This window comes from Littorina saxatilis, linkage group LG4, assembly GCF_037325665.1.
Source record: "Littorina saxatilis isolate snail1 linkage group LG4, US_GU_Lsax_2.0, whole genome shotgun sequence".
NCBI classification, from domain to species: Eukaryota; Metazoa; Mollusca; class Gastropoda; order Littorinimorpha; family Littorinidae; genus Littorina; species Littorina saxatilis.
In genome coordinates this window covers 61,712,418-61,728,698 of record NC_090248.1, presented here as the reverse complement: position 1 = coordinate 61,728,698, position 16,281 = coordinate 61,712,418, and the positions used below count along the sequence as shown (strand labels likewise).

General features: G+C 45.1%; 1 protein-coding gene across 2 annotated transcripts in view; it reads right to left on the bottom strand.

The window, feature by feature from the left end:
- Positions 1-16,281, bottom strand: part of LOC138965292 (scm-like with four MBT domains protein 1) — a 33,461-nt gene that overhangs the window by 15,570 nt on the left and 1,610 nt on the right. Inside the window, exons 2-8 of one of the 2 annotated variants that reach the window (XM_070337422.1) lie at positions 7,040-8,547; positions 6,105-6,582; positions 4,870-4,970; positions 4,287-4,527; positions 2,561-2,649; positions 1,929-2,169; positions 1,416-1,516 (exon numbers count right to left, since the gene is read on the bottom strand). In XM_070337422.1, coding sequence (XP_070193523.1) covers positions 1,416-1,516; positions 1,929-2,169; positions 2,561-2,649; positions 4,287-4,527; positions 4,870-4,970; positions 6,105-6,582; positions 7,040-8,515 — 2,727 coding nt within the window. In that variant the 5' untranslated portion in view covers positions 8,516-8,547. Of the gene's footprint in view, positions 1-1,415; positions 1,517-1,928; positions 2,170-2,560; positions 2,650-4,286; positions 4,528-4,869; positions 4,971-6,104; positions 6,583-7,039; positions 8,642-16,281 lie in introns of those variants that run through there. The other variant, XM_070337421.1, reaches the window with a different exon arrangement.

The window sequence follows — 16,281 nt, the reverse complement described above, 5'->3', positions numbered from 1 at the left end:
CCTAGTGGTAAGGTTGGCCTAGTGGTAAGGCACGGTTGGCCTAGTGGTAAGGTTGGCCTAGTGGTAAGGCACGGTTGGCCTAGTGGTAAGGTTGGCCTAGTGGTAAGGTTGGCCTAGTGGTAAGGCACGGTTGGCCTAGTGGTAAGGCACGGTTGGCCTAGTGGTAAGGCACGGTTGGCCTAGTGGTAAGGCACGGTGGCCTAGTGGTAAGGCACGGTTGGCCTAGTGGTAAGGCACGGTTGGCCTAGTGGTAAGGCACGGTGGCCTAGTGGTAAGGCACGGTTGGCCTAGTGGTAAGGCACTGTTGGCCTAGTGGTAAGGCACGGTTGGCCTAGTGGTAAGGTTGGCCTGTGGTAAGGCACGGTTGGCCTAGTGGTAAGGTTGGCCTAGTGGTAAGGCACGGTTGGCCTAGTGGTAAGGCACGGTTGCCTAGTGGTAAGGCACGGTTGGCCTAGTGGTAAGGCACGGTTGGCCTAGTGGTAAGGCACGGTTGGCCTAGTAGTAAGGCACGGTTGGCCTAGTGGTAAGGCACGGTTGGCCTAGTGGTAAGGCATGGTTGGCCTAGTGGTAAGGTTGGCCTAGTGGTAAGGCACGGTTGGCCTAGTGGTAAGGCACGGTTGGCCTAGTGGTAAGGCACGGTTGGCCTAGTGGTAAGGCGTCCGCCCCGTGATCGGGAGGTCGTGGGTTCGAACCCCGGCCGGGTCATACCTAAGACTTTAAAATTGGCAATCTAGTGGCTGCTCCGCCTGGCGTCTGGCATTATGGGGTTAGTGCTAGGACTGGTTGGTCCGGTGTCAGAATAATGTGACTGGGTGAGACATGAAGCCCGTGCTGCGACTTCTGTCTTGTGTGTGGCGCACGTTATATGTCAAAGCAGCACCGCCCTGATATGGCCCTTCGTGGTCGGCTGGGCGTTAAGGAAACAAACAAACAAACAAACAAACAAACAAAAGATAGAGTGAGAGAGAGAGGGAGAGTGTGTGTTTCCGTGGATGTGTGTGAGTGTGCGTGTGCATGTGCTCATGAGAATGTGTGTTCTGTTGCAAATAGCGTCTAAAGCTGATCAAACAAGACAAGTCTGTTTGTACTATTTTCCATATCATTTGTCGTGCTGTCTGGTCTAACAGTATAGACGTGTGATCGACAAGAAGAAAGAAGAAGAAGTACCATTTTCCATTCTCTGTCATCATTTTTTTGCAGCTTTACAGCCAGTTAGATTTGTTAATGTAAGCCTCACTTTGTAACCATGAACAAAAAACGTTCTGTGATGCCTTTTTAACTGACACTCCCTGTTTCAATGACCTCCACATAAAACCAACTCCCTTTTGTGACTGTAGTTTAGACAAGTGTCCCCAAGGTCACCTTACCAAAGAGACTGCGGAAATAAAGAGGAAATAAGGGACGGACATTAATACCTTGAATATATCAGCAGGCAGTTTTTGCTCCTCGGCTTCTTTTAAAGCTGTGTCCAGTATCTGTTGTATCTCACTTTCTGCCAGCCCCTGCTTTTTCAAAACTGGAGAAAACAAACAAACAAACAAACATTGTCAATACTGACTTTCCACAACTTGTACCTCAGGCGCTAGCTCAAAATCAACAATAACAGAACACCAAACTAATACAGTAGTAAGAGAGGGCAAAATACTAGATGCAACCAAAAACCACACAAACAGCACTACAGACTCTACCTACCTTTGAGACGAAATAAGATATGTAAAAGAGCAAGAGAGTATACTGTTATGCGGTAAGAGCTGTATCAAAAAAGTTCATGCACACAGACACAGAGAGAGAGAGAGAGAGAGAGAGAGAGAGAGAGAGAGAGAGAGAGAGAGAGAGAGAGAGAGAGAGAGAGAGAGAGAGAGAGAGAGAGAGAGAGAGAGAGAGAGAGAGAGAGAGAGAGACAGAGTTACACACACACACGCACGCACCTTTTGGTGGTGCATAGGTGTAGCCTCTCTGCTTGGCCCAGCCGATGGGGTGCAGGTGTTCATCCAGGTAGAAGGCCCAGAAGTCGGCCAGGCCGCTGTCCATGCCCTCCACCCTCAGGTAGAGACGCCCCCCCACGTTCTCCATGATGCGGGCCAGCCACACCTGTATGGGTCGGTCCCGGTCCTGCAGCTCTAGACGCATGCCTTGCTGGAGCTGGTCGATGGGGCTCGTGCCTGTCGTCTGCACGCATAACGTACACGCTCACAACCCCTTCCAATCTGGTCAGACGCAGACTCAGCCATTGAGCTGTGTTGACATTAAACATCTTATAGATCGCCACTCTTCAGCGGAAAAAGCTATTAATAACAGAATCTCCCTGATCAATGAGTGAAGTGGGGAAAAAAAACACTGCCTGAATATTCAACAACAACCTCTGACCTTTACACAACTTGGGAAGAGGACAAAAGAGCAAACAAAAATAATCAAAATGTTACCTTCAGATTTGGACTTGCAAAAGGACAAATAAGTTCAAAGCCTACCTTTATCAAGAACTTACCTGGAAATGTGTGTGTGTTGAATGTGAGTGTGATGACCAAGACAGAGAGTGTGTCAACAGGTGCGTTACACTCACCTTGTCCAACAGGTAGCTGGGGGCAGCGGGGGCAGTCTTCATCATGTCCTTCAGCGCCGCCATCCGGTCCTTGTGCTTCTCTTGGATTCCTGAACATGCACACAGTGATCAAGTGAGACAAAGTATGTCACAGACAACAAAACTGAATGGAGACCTGAAATAAGGCGCAAACAAAAGCCTTCTAACCACATATATACTGAAAAGATGTGTTGGACTTCCTGGTGCCTTCTCATACGACCTCTTTTGCTGGGTTCTGCTCATGTTATCAATTGTAAAGAGATGTTTTGTTCACTCCATCAGTCAGCTGATCAATCAGAGCACACCCAGTCAGTGTTAGTCCCAGGCCTCAGTCTTTGATCGTTGACGCACACTTTTTTCATCTGACGCACTGTTCTGACACCTGTGGTCGACCAATGATAGTTTTGACATGCAAGAGGTATCCTGACCAACAATTCTCCTACCAAGCGGACAAATCCATGACGTTTTGACCTGTACATGTTTTCAATTCACGTCCAACTGAGGCTGGAAACTGCAATGCCCTCTGACCCCACCTTGGTTTAAACAATGTTTTATTTCCTGTTTACAGGGTCCCCACTGGTTTTTAGAAACAAAATTCCATGACTTTTCCATGACTTTCCATGAGCCTCAATAACATTTTCCATGACTAGATCCACAGGTCGCCATTTCCGAACACGCAAACTTTTTACGTCTTGTCACTGCCAGTTTTGACACTGGCTTGCTTTGCACTGAATTTGAGTCAGTTTCTACGCAGTGTCTCTTCGACAAGCAAGTCAAGCATTTGCTACGCAGTCAGATTATCGGTAATGTTTGCTGGTCCTGTCATTTCACTAAACTGGACCAGCCACTGTTTGTATCCATCTGCACTTTCGTAAATTCCGTTTCGTAACCGTCATTGTGACTTGACGAACTGTCATTTTTTTCACCGCGATACACAGTTCATTGCGAAGATCTTCCTCGGTAATTCGTTCCAATTCTGCATACTTTTTGTTGTCAAGAAACAACTCAAAAGAAAGTTTCAAACTCATCATCCTCCATCTTGCTTGTCGAAGCGCTAAAGTACTTTATCGATGCAAAAACAAAAGCAGAAAACTTCGACGAAACCGACTCAAATGCAGCGCAGACGACACGACGACATAACGGAAGGAAGTGAGCCTCGCTTTGGCTCAAGTGCCGTTAAAAATACTGTTATTCTCGTATGCAAATACGAACGAGAAGTTGGTCATACGAACAAGCCTTGTGCTGGCGACGCAAATCACTGCTGGCTGGCAAAGGGGGGGTGGGGAATGGCTGGGCAACGAAAATCGCCGCTGGCGTGCTAAAGGTTAATTTTTCTTTCTTTCTTATTTTTGTTAAATTCCATGACTTTCCATGACTTGAATTGAAATTCCATGACTTTCCAGGCCTGGAAAATTAAAAATCAAATTCCATGACTTTCCAGGTTTTCCATGACCTGTACGAACCCTGTGTTTAACATGTTCATGAAATTTACATTGACATAAAGTAAAAACAACAACAAGCCTACAGCTTGTGGTGGTGTCTTCAAAACAAACTTGCAATCAGAAATACCAACATGACCCCAGCGTGCTTCCTCTCTCAGTCCAACAGCGCATTCCTCTATCTACCCCTCCATCCACCTCTCCCAGGACAGGCATTCATTGTCAACTAATTCATTCTTTATCCACTCTATGTATGACAGAAACCTCACCTTCGGGAGGAGTAAGTGCCATTCCAGACTCAGCGCACCAGCCAATGGGGTGAATCTCACAGGTTGAAAGGTCGCACCAGAAGTCATGTGACGCATCGTCCTCGTAACCTTCGTAACGCACACGCAGCAGTGGGCCGCAGGTCATGACGACGGCAGCCACCCAGTAGGTCCCCGGGTTACACCTGTTGGGGACCTCCACCCTCATCCCCTTCACAAAGCCGCTCTGCAAGCTGCACTCCACCTGCACATCAATACTATCTGTCAAATGATCTTTCTTGACTTTGTTTGCACTCTTTTCCATAAATATTAAGATATACAGAGTTTGAGAAGTTCTAGTATCTGCACATTTTGATATTGCATGTACTACTATTATCACCAACAGATTTACCACAATATTGCAGACACAAACAAAAACAAAACAAAAATGGAGGGATACAATTCCTCCTCACCTATAAAATATTGCCCTTCCGTAGCTGTTTGTTGACACACACTGGTGGCCATTTTGCAGTGGAAAAGAACAAACGACTTCATGCTCTAGTTAGAGATGTGCCGACATGAATGAAACACAGGGTAAGATACCTACATGTTTAAAGGCAGTGGGAGGCACAGCGGCCGCCCCTGTTTCCTGCAGGTAGTCCTCCCACACAAACTCTGCGTCATCCACGTCTGCTGCCATGTGTTCACCTGAACACACAACACAAGAATGGAGGCAAAATACACAATTGAATACAAATGTTAAAGCAACCAAGATAAAATACAAAGAACACACAAACACGCAGCCACACACACACAAACACGCCCTCACACACACACAAACACACCCTCACACACACACCCTCACACACACACAAACACGCCCTCACTCACACACAAACACGCCCTCATACACACACAAACACCCTCATACACACACAAACACCTCACACACACACAAACACGCCCTCACACACACAAACACGCCCTCACACACATGCAGGAACACACATACATAATGAAACTATTGTCCCTACAGTTGAATGAGAGAAAAACTGTTATTTCCCAACTGTGAACAACAATAACAATAACAACGCTTTATCCCCGAGTACGCTAGTACTAGGGCTCAGCAGACTTTAATTGTCTGTGTGTGTGTGTGTGTGTGTGTCTCGACTTAACAGCTTATTGCTGGGAAACTACTGGGCGCAGTTTGTTCAAAAGTTGATACACTAACTTGATAATAGCTAGGTCCGATTGATCGTATTAAAACTTCATAATGTTACCTGGGACCTAAATGCGAAATAAACCACAAAAAAACGACTTGGCGGTGGGAGGAATTCGCGGTGCAACAGCCAGCCAGGCAGTCTGATAGAACGGTGCAAGGTCTCGGCCAACCAAGACTATGGCATACTCGTAGCAAAGCCGCCGAATGGTACCGTAAACCAAGAATAGTGACGTAATTACGTCACGGTCGAAAGTCTTTGACGTCAATGCCTCCCTGTAGTCTTTTTCTCTCGCGCGGTGTGTGTGTGTGTGTGTTCATTTTGTGCACATGTGTTAGTGTTACTGTTTGTGTGTGTGTGTGTGTGTGTGTGTGTGTGTGTAAGAAAGAAAGAGAGAGAGAGAGAGGGAGGGAGTGAGGGAGAGAGAGAGTGTGTGTGTGTGTGTGTGTGTGTGTGTGTGAATGTCTGAAGAGTACTCGGGTCCAGCGCGAGCGTTTTTTTTATTGTTCATTGAAATAAAAATTGTCTTGGACACATCTAACTGTAAGTACAGGGAGATGGGAGAGTCTGCTGACAGTGACACCTTGACCACACACAGGTAAGGAAGGAAGATCAAATGTACCTGACGCAGCAGGGAAGAGCTTCACATCCTGAACCCCCTCCCCCTCCTCCAGTCGTGACCTGCTGTAGGATGAAGTGGTGGTGATGGTGGTGGTGTCGGCGCGGGTCAAGCACAGACTGGCCATGGGGGAGGGGCTGTGGCGCTGGGAGTAGCTGTCCAGCGAATCCTCCGACCCAGGTGTGCTGTTCGGGAAAGGTAGATCCTCCTCTTCTTCCACCTCCATGGCCTCCTGCTTGAGGCTGGTCAGCAGGCTGTGGTGCATCCTGGTGGCCCGTTGACCCCTGTCCAGCTGTGAGGTGTAGAGGTGACTGGCGCTGTGTGTGGAGGTGTTGTGAGTGTCCATGCTGTCCACCTGGTCAGCGCTGGCTTCCACCTTGACCGGCGAGGACTCTGCTGTCACCTGTGGGGAGGCTGAAGAGCGGCTGTCATCTGCAGGACTGACCTTGGGTGGGGGTGGGGTACTTGTCTCTTCTGCTTCCTGCAAGTATTGACAGTGTTCATGTAAGTTTCTTCAAGACTCAAGATTTCTTGTCCTTGTAAAGATAAGGAAAATTACTTTGCTGTTTCAGGCGGTTTAAACACTAAAGACATCACATTGACTAAGAATTAAGAATTGCACTAAAATCATATGAATATACATACACAGTCACTCACAGGAAACCTGCACACGCATGCACGCACACAAACACACACACACATACAAGACTCTCTCTCTCTCTCTCTCTCTCTCTCTGTTCATCTCTGCTCTCCTCAATTTAACTCAAAACTTATATGCACTGCAAAGTTCTTGAAAAGAGGATTTTTAAGAGAGGGACGCTTAAAATGAAAACTTAATCTGATGCCACAATGTCCATATATATATATCTAAATAAAATGGTACATCCCTGTGAGAATAAAACCACCTGATGAACAGAACAAGGACGTGAGGAACATACCAGGGCTTCTTGCTTGATGTCAGCAGGGCTGGTGTCTGTGTCCATCACCTCTCTTCCGCCCTGTCCATCACTGGTCTTGGAAATCACTTCCTGTGCTAGTGGCTCCTCCCCCTTCCTGCCCTTCTTTCCACCACCCTCCTCTGCTTTCAACTCTTCACTGTCTGCTGAACTAACAACAGCAGGCTCCACCTCCTTGCTCCTGGTGTCAGAAACAGGTTGTTGTGTCGGTGGTTGTGGCTGTGCAAGAACAGCAGGAGAAGAGGAGAGTGGAGGCGGTTGTGCGGAAGCCTGTTCCTGTTTGTGTTTCTCTGCCTGGTCACCCGGAGGTGAGGCTGCGTGTTCACCCTCGCCCTGTACCGGTTGGGCAGGAGCTGTTTCTGTCTGCACTGATGGCTCTGATGTTTCTTCACCGACGTCTGTCAGTGCTGGCTGCTCGGCTGTTGAGGTCTGAGATGGTTGAGGTTGGTTGGCTGAGTTTTGAGATCCTTGCTGCAGATGTAGAGAGGTGAGGAGTGGCTGGTGGGGCTCCTGCTGACAAGAAGGGGGGCGGGACTGCTGCTTGTAGGAAGCCTCCAGGGCCAGCTGAGCGGGCTGGGGGGTGGTGGGCAGCTGGGGGGTGGTAGGCAGCTCGGTCAGCACCGGTTCAGTGGAGATGGGGAAGGACACAGACTGTGGGGCCAGCGTTCCGAGCGAGTGTAGCTGAGCGCCCTGCGCGGTGGATGCCGGGCCCATGACGGCCCCCTGCAGGAGGGACTGCTGGCTGCCCATGATGACGGACTGCAGGCCAGGGAAGGTGGTGGACAGAAAGGGGCCGCCCGAGGCACCGTTAGCACCGGGCATGGTGAACAGGGCCTGACCCAGAGGGAAGCTGAAGTTCTGCGGCAACGACGCGCAGATGGTCTGCTGCTGGCCCAGGGACAGCGACTGCATGAAGTGCTGGGGAATGGTGCCGCCTGCGTTGAGTGGGATGGTGTTTGCGTTGAGTGGGAAAGTACTGGTGTTGAGTGGGATGCTGCTGGTGTTGAGAGAGAACGTGTTGCTGTTGAGACCGCCAGCAGACGCCACAGGAAAGCCCAGGGTGACCCCCAGAGGTTGACTGGTGCCCGCGGCAGAGGTCTGGGCGGACTGGGAGGAAAAGCAGAAACTCTGTGGCAGACTGACAATGCTGGTCACTTGTGGCGACGACAGCAGGGGCTGTGGGGAGGGGTTCTGGACCGGAGAGCTGAGCGAACTCAGACCGTGGGTGGGTGTGTGGAGGGTGCTCATTGTGTGGCCGGAGTTGAGGCCGAGGGGGTTGGCAGAGAGATTGAGGGTGTGGGCGCCTAGAGGCGAGGTCATGAGGGGCTGGGTGGGGGTGTGGAGGGTGTTGATGGGGGGCTGGGTATGGGAGGTGAGGGTGGACAGATCAGGGGAGGAGTGGGGTGGGGGCCCCAGTGAGAGTGTGGGGGCGATATTGGTCAGCTTGTTGCCGGACATGCTACCTGTGCCGCTGCCCCCAAAACTGGTGTCTGCACACACAGTACATAAGACACAAGATAATTTATTGTCCATTGTAATCACACAATGGATGGAAAAGTGTGGTTTGTCTACTCTGTCAATACACTCAGTGCTTTCAGCATTGCAAAAAGCATGTCTACACCTGTACAAGATCAAACTTGTCACTGTAAAGTTAGAGCCTGGACACAAATAATTAAAACACACAGTGCTGTCATCGTTGCAAACTGCACATACACTTGTACACATAATACACACAGTACTCTCAGCATTGCAAACTGCAAACAGGACACCTTTTTCCACTGATCTGTACATTTAACCAGACTATCTTTGTTACAAGAGCTCAGCTGCAAAGAAGGGGGATTTCAGCTGGTGCCTAAGGTGTCCTGGCTTGATAGTGGTACCCCTGTGCTGTGTTTACCTGTACTCTTTGCTCAACGTCTGTGCCATCTGGCTGGACAGTACCATCACAATGTGAGTAAACCCTCAGCGGAGGAAGAATAAGATAAGATGATAAGATAAGATAAGATGATAAGATATAAGATATTACATAAGATAAGATAAGATAAGAGAGGTATATTTGTATTTACGAGGTTTATGATATAAGCAGTTGCTGCTTTTTTTAAAACCAGCCCTTGCCCATGAGGGGAAAAACATCAAAAACCTAACAGTAACAACTAACATATTAACATGGGTGAAACTGATCAGAATTGAAAATAAGGAAAATGAGGCCGGGGTCCAGGGGCCGCCCAGGCCCTGGTGGGGTGCAGGGGCAACGCCCTGCTAGGGGGCCCAGGGGGGCAAAGCCCCCTGGAAGAAAACGAAAAATCAGGCTTTTTAAGGGTAAAAGTAGGCCTCTCCTGGTATCTCAAACACACACATTTGTACATTAAACAATGGTAACAAATGCCAAGCTGTAGTCCGATAATTCGCGCGCTCAGTGAAACAAAGACTCAGCGATGTCCGGTCACTGTGTTAGAGAAAATACGGATCGGATCGCCGGCGAAAAAACAACAAAAACATTTGACCAATTTCATTTGGCGGATTTCTGCCATGAGGCGGAAAAGTTTCACCCATGCATTAAATCACAATCATTTAGAATCGGGAGAAAAAAATCAAGAAAGGAGCAGGGGAGGGGTGCTGGTGAAAACAGTCAAGGAGCAACATTGATCCTGTGAGGGAAGAGACGCAGCCTCCAGTGACGGCCTGCCAACATCAGCTTTGCCATATTATGTTTTAACCATTAAACAGGAGAGCGTGCTAAGAATGCATCACTGCTCCGCTAAGCCAGTGCGATGATGACACGAAAGCACTCCATTTAGACCCAAATCCATGTTGAGCAAACACACATAAGGGTTTAAGCTGCCACAACCCCTGGCCCTGACAAAAATCAATAGGTTTCAATTATCTTCAGCCGCTGGGTCCTTTTCTCCTTGCGGAGACAGGTTCCTTCCCTTTGACCTTGCTCAACAAATTGAATTTCCTCCTTCGTTTTTTCCCCCCCCTGACAGGGTCCATTTCCCAGACAGAAGACGCCCTGTTTCTATGCCAGCACTATTTATAGCACTCTGTGTATGTGTGTCAAAGGGTGGGTGTATTAGTGTGTGTGTGTGTGTGTGTGTGCGTGTGTGTGTGTGTGTGTGTGTGTGTGTGTACGTGTGTGGGTGTGCTTATTCTTATTTGACATGTGTTCTGCAGCTAGATTTTTGTATAAAGACACAGTGGGACTACTGTTCCTTTTCTAAATATAACTTTGATTTTAATACTGAATGTAATTGTCTTTCTTCTTCACTATTCCTCTTCATGAACAGGTCTTAAACTGCATAAAAAAAGGGACTGACTAACATAATTCACTCAAAAACATCCTTCCATACACTAAGGGTTTTCACATGACTTCTGTGACTTTTCCACTTTACAGGTCAATTGTTGTCATCTACATCTTTCTAACAGTATCATTTTAATTCTAAGTATTTGTTTTCATGTCGCATAAGTTGTTCCTGCAGTGACAATATGCTTGAGATCATGGAAAATATATAAACCGTAAATAAAAATTTCCTCATAATCTATGCAGTCACAATTAACAAAGACTACCAGTTGAAATTGACATAAATGACTTAAGATAATACATACACTCACAGAGACTACATCTATCAAAAATGGTTTGTATCTTTAAGCTAGAACAAACCCACTGGCACCTTATTAACATTCCTTTTTTTACCTATCACCCTGGCATAAGGCTTAAAAATTTTTTTTAACATCTTATAAGCTGAACAAATTGTGTCCATTTTTTGTATTCGACCATCTCAAATCGTAACTGGTCCTACAATGAAAAGTTTTATTCCCAACCCTACTTCCCAGCGATACAGTTAACCAGAACATGTGAAATCTTCAAATCAATACAGCGCAATTTTCCCACGCACCAAAAAACCACCACAAGACACAAGCGTGCATGCTACACGTGCTCACCATATATCCAGATAGATGAGGAAGAGGCCGCACAGGTGTTGTCAAACGGCTCAAACGGGCTTAAAAACATGGTGCCAGGATTTTCCCTTCTTACTGCGTTCTATACTTGACACTCAACTGTGAACACTAGACACACGAGTCCACAAGGACAGAGCCAAAGACGTCACTGCCTCCCAGGAAAATATCCGATCAATACAAATCTCAAACCACAATCACTTCCTGTTCCAGTGTCATTCAGTAGACAAAAGTTTTGCCTGACAAAGACTGTCATACGCTCTGTAGATGTGTAGAATTGGGTCGAGACGTCTGCGGACCTTCCCCATGGCTGCTTGCTTGACCTCGACGACTAACCATCAGCACCAAAACTCTACCATTCTGTGGAAACTCTCACACAACGAGCAGATGGGAGTTTAAACATACAAGCAGCAGATCACCAGAGGGGAAGAATCCGATGTGACACAAGACATGGTCTTCAATAATCCTCCAGTTCCCTGGCATAACTCCACACCGAATGGCCTCCTCCTTCCTTCAGTCTCACAGCCACACACACAACACAGACCCCACAGACTCAAAGAGTCTGGACAGAGGGAGAGAGCAAGAGAGACACAGAGAGAGTGTGTGTGAGGAGGGGGGGGGAGAGAGAGAGGGAGAAAGAGAGAGGAAGGGAGCAGGGGAGACAGAAAATGTGTGAGAGTGTGTGGGGAGGGAGAGAAAGGGAGGGCAGCCAACAGGAGAGCGGGGAGGAGGGTCTGTGAGCAAGGAAGATCAATACAGCACGTCAGCCAGGGATCGGAGGACCTGGGAGACAGCCTCACTAATGGAAGGCTGGGCCTGGGCACTGGATCAATAGATACACCGCATCTCTCACTGTCTCCACATCTCTCACTGTCTCTCCCCCCGGCTGTCTGCTGTCTTGCCCCAATACTCCACTTTCTTTACTTCTTATACTTGCAGTTGAAATGTAGACGTTGTGACATTACAAGAAGAAAATTCAGTTGTGTGTGTTTCTTTGGTGTTTGTCAATTTGCTGCCCAATAACATGCACAGTTAAAAGGGAGTTTATGTCTGTCAGTTAGATTTTGTTCCTAGAGGTAGAAATTTCACACACACAAAATTGTAAATTTTAGGCCTACGTACATGAAGTTCATCAGCTTAGCTTATTAATAATAAAATAAGGGCTGGCTTTGTGAAGGAATTCTTCACACAAAGTACCTTAAAGCAATAAATCAAAATGAGTTCTATGTTTCTTTGGTTTACCAATTTTCTGAACTATCATATGTGTGAGTTCTATGTTTCTTTGGTTTACCAATTTTCTGAACTATAATATGTGTGAGTTCTATGTTTCTTTGGTTTATCAATTTGCTGCACTATGATATGTGGACTGTTCACTGGGACTTTAAGTGTGCTAGTTCTTTTTCCTTTCCATCAGCACTGTGTGGCAATTAAACTCGCGCACGTGTGTGTGTGTGTTCATGCTTACATGTGCCTGAACACCTTTTTATGTCTCTATTCGTATGTTTGTTCATCAGTCCGGTCCTTTTATCTGAATGAATTAAGAATAGTAATGAAACATATTGTTCGACAGCTAGCAGCAGTCTGTCCATAAAACAAGAAACATTAAAGGCAGATGTAATAAGTATCCTACATGCTAACTATGCTACTGACGTAATGTTGAACACCTCACAGCAAAATAATTGGACAAAGATTAAGTTTCCATTGATTGCATTCATCCAGCTGATGACAATCCAAACAGAAGTGATTAAGCAAGCAACAAAGCTAATTTTACACCTGCAGTACGATGATGCTGGCTAACGACTAGGCTTCACTGTTAAACACACTGGCTTCTGTCTTCTTATTCACCTTAAGAGCTAGCAGCATGCTTTGTGTACTTGTTGTCTCTCTGCACACCATATGATGAAAGAGTCATAATATACAAAAAGGCAACGCAAAAGATAAAAGAAGAAAGCCTTAGTGCCAGCTGACACCATTTGAACTCTGGTACATGTATTTTTTTTCCATCTGTGTTCTAGTGGACTGTGAGGTAAGTAATGAAAAGGGGAAAATGAGAGGAAGAAGGGTGAGGGTGGAAGGTAGTGTGTGTGAAGAAAAAGCTAGATGGTGAAATTAGCTTTTGAATCACCTGCCATTGAACAAGGAAGATAACTCAGAAGAGATAAATGATGTATTTGTTTTTTCTTTTCAGTTGAGGAATATGCTCAACCCACTGCCACTTAGGCCTAAAAAAAAAAATAGGTGTGGTTACGGTAACCCGACCTACCCTATTTTTAGGGACCGACCCTATAACTTTTTATTACATTTGTCAAACAAAAAAACAAAAAAAACCAGTGCAGAAAACGCAATGAAAGCGAAAGCGCTTGAGTCGCACACTTATTTCCCTGTCAAGTAGGTTTAATTTGTACACATTAGAAAAAAAAGTTTTAAAAAAAAAACTGATTGCATACCTTCCTACCCTATTTTTTTTGGCTATGTTACCTTAACCACACCTATTTTTTTTTTATTATCCTATACTTCCTGTGTGTGTGTGTGTGTTTGTGTGTGTGTGTGTGCGTGCATGTGTGCGTGTATGTATTGCTTTTAGTTTAAAAAAAATGGTACACAGAAAAAAAGCATTATCTCATACTTTGAAGTGAAACTAAAACTGTTCACAGAATCATGTGAAGTTACGGACCAATAATTGTGTCCACAGTGATGGAAAATTCGATCCACTCAAGTATGCTTGACACTGGACTGTATCCAGACCTAATGGATAAGAAGCCGGCCTCCCATGCATAAGGTCGCGGGTTCAAATCCCAGCCGGGCCTGATGGGCTAAGGGTGGAGATTTTTCTGATCTCCCATGTCAACTTATTTGCAGACCTGCTCGTGCCTTACCCCCCTTCGTGTGTACACGCAAGCACAAGACCAAGTGCGCACTGAAAATATCCTGTAATCCATGCCAGAGTTTGGTGGGTTATAGAAACACAGAGAGAGAAAAAAAGCGTGCTTCCCCCGAAAGCTGCGTATGGCTGCCTAAATGGCCGAGTAAAAACGGTATTTTTTATTTTTCCTGCATGCGTGTATCCGTGTTTCCAAGCCCTGAGACTTTCCATGTGAACTTGAGTTCTTTATTGTGCACAGGGGGTGTTGGGACACCGAGGAGAGTGTGCACAAAGTTGACTCTGGGAAATAAATTAAATCCCTCGCTGAACGCGGGGATCAAACCCAGGCCGATAGCTACAACTGGTTTTAAAGCCAGCACCGCTACCGACTGAGCTATTTCCCAGCTCCATGTCATATTAAACAAGTCGCGTAAGGCGAAATTACTACATTTAGTCAAGCTGTGGAACTCACAGAATGAAATTGAACGTAGTCCGCCGCTAGTGCAAAAGGCAGTGAAAGTGACGAGCCTGTTTGGCGCGGTAGCGGTTGCGCTGTGCTTCATAGCACGCTTTACTGTACCTCTCTTCGTTTTAACTTTCTGAGCGTGTTTTTAATCCAAACATATCCTATCTATATGTTTTTGGAATCAGGAACCGACAAGGAATAAGATGAAAGTGTTTTTAAATTGATTTCGAAAATTTAATTTTGATCATAATTTTTAATTTTGTTAATTTTCAGAGCTTGTTTTTAATCCAAATATAACATATTTATATGTTTTTGGAATCAGAAAATGATGAAGAATAAGATGAACGTAAATTTGGATCGTTTTATAATTTTATTTTTTTTACAATTTTCAGATTTTTAATGAGCAAAGTCATTAATTAATTTTTAAGCCACCAAGCTGAAATGCAATATCGAAGTCCGGCCTTCGTCGAAGATTGCTTGGCCAAAATTTCAATCAATTTGATTGAAAAATGAGGGTGTGGCAGTGCCGCCTCAACTTTTACAAAAAGCCGGATATGACGTCATCAAAGACATTTATCGAAAAAAGGAAAAAAACGTCCGGGGATATCATACCCAGGAACTCTCATGTCAAATTTCATAAATATCGGTCCAGTAGTTTACTCTGAATCACACATACACACAACTTGACTAAATGTAAAAAGATAACCCCAAACTTTATAATTCTAAGGACTTTCTCACTTGAACACTTCAACAAGCCACAAGCCTAACAACTCACAGTGTCAATAGCTTGACAACTTATCTTTTAACCCTTTCTTAAATTGACTGTAACTTGTTCAGACAACTCTGAATAAAAAGGATTAGGACAACCAATTTCTGTAGTGTAGTACACGCAACAGGTAATAGTCCAACAAGCATACAATCAACAGTGTAAGCACGCATTTAAGAGTGTTCTACATCCCCCGGTAGTCAGTCGGCAGAGCACTGGGCTTGTGATCCTCAGGTCACTGCTTGAAAACTCGTCACTAATGCCTTTACTTGGGAATATATATTTATACATGTATGCTTTTTACATTTAGTCAAGTTTTCACTAAATGTTTTAACATAGAGGGGGAATCGAGACGAGGGTCGTGGTGTATGTGTGTGTGTCTGTCTGTGTGTGTGTGTGTGTGTGTAGAGCGATTCAGACCAAACTACTGGACCGATCTTTATGAAATTTGACATGAGAGTTCCTGGGAATGATATCCACGGACGTTTTTTTCTTTTTTTCGATAAACACTTTTGACGACGTCATATCCGGCTTTTTGTAAAAGTTGAGGCGGCACTGTCACACCCTCATTTTTCAATCAAATTGATTGAAATTTTTGTAAAGCAATCTTCGACGAAGGCTGGACTTCGGTATTGCATTTCAGCTTGGTGGCTTAAAAATTAATTTAATGACTTTGGTCATTAAAAATCTTAAAATTGTAATAAATTTTTTTTTTATATAAAACGATCCAAATTTATGTTAATCTTATTCTACATCATTTCCTGATTCCAAAAACATATAAATAATTTCGCCTTACGCGACTTGTTTGTTCTTCTCTTCCATTTGGCATGCTGTAGAATGCTGAATTGATGCATCAAATACAGATCTTACACCACATGCCTGATAAATTTACATAATGGTTCAGGTTACAACCACTCCCTCTCTGTCTCTCTTGATCTCACACAAGGTCACCAAAATTAAAATAAGAAAATAACATTTCAAATTGTATATAACCACTCAATCAAAAAAATATGATAGGAGTTAAACTCTTTCGTCATGCTAAATTTAGGCAAATAATTCAATCAAAACTAAAACCGTATGATGAAAGATGAAATTTAAAGTTGCATTTAAAAATGTATACTTTTGCTTCTTAAGTTGTGCCTGTGTAGACTTAAAAACACACTCCTCGTGTA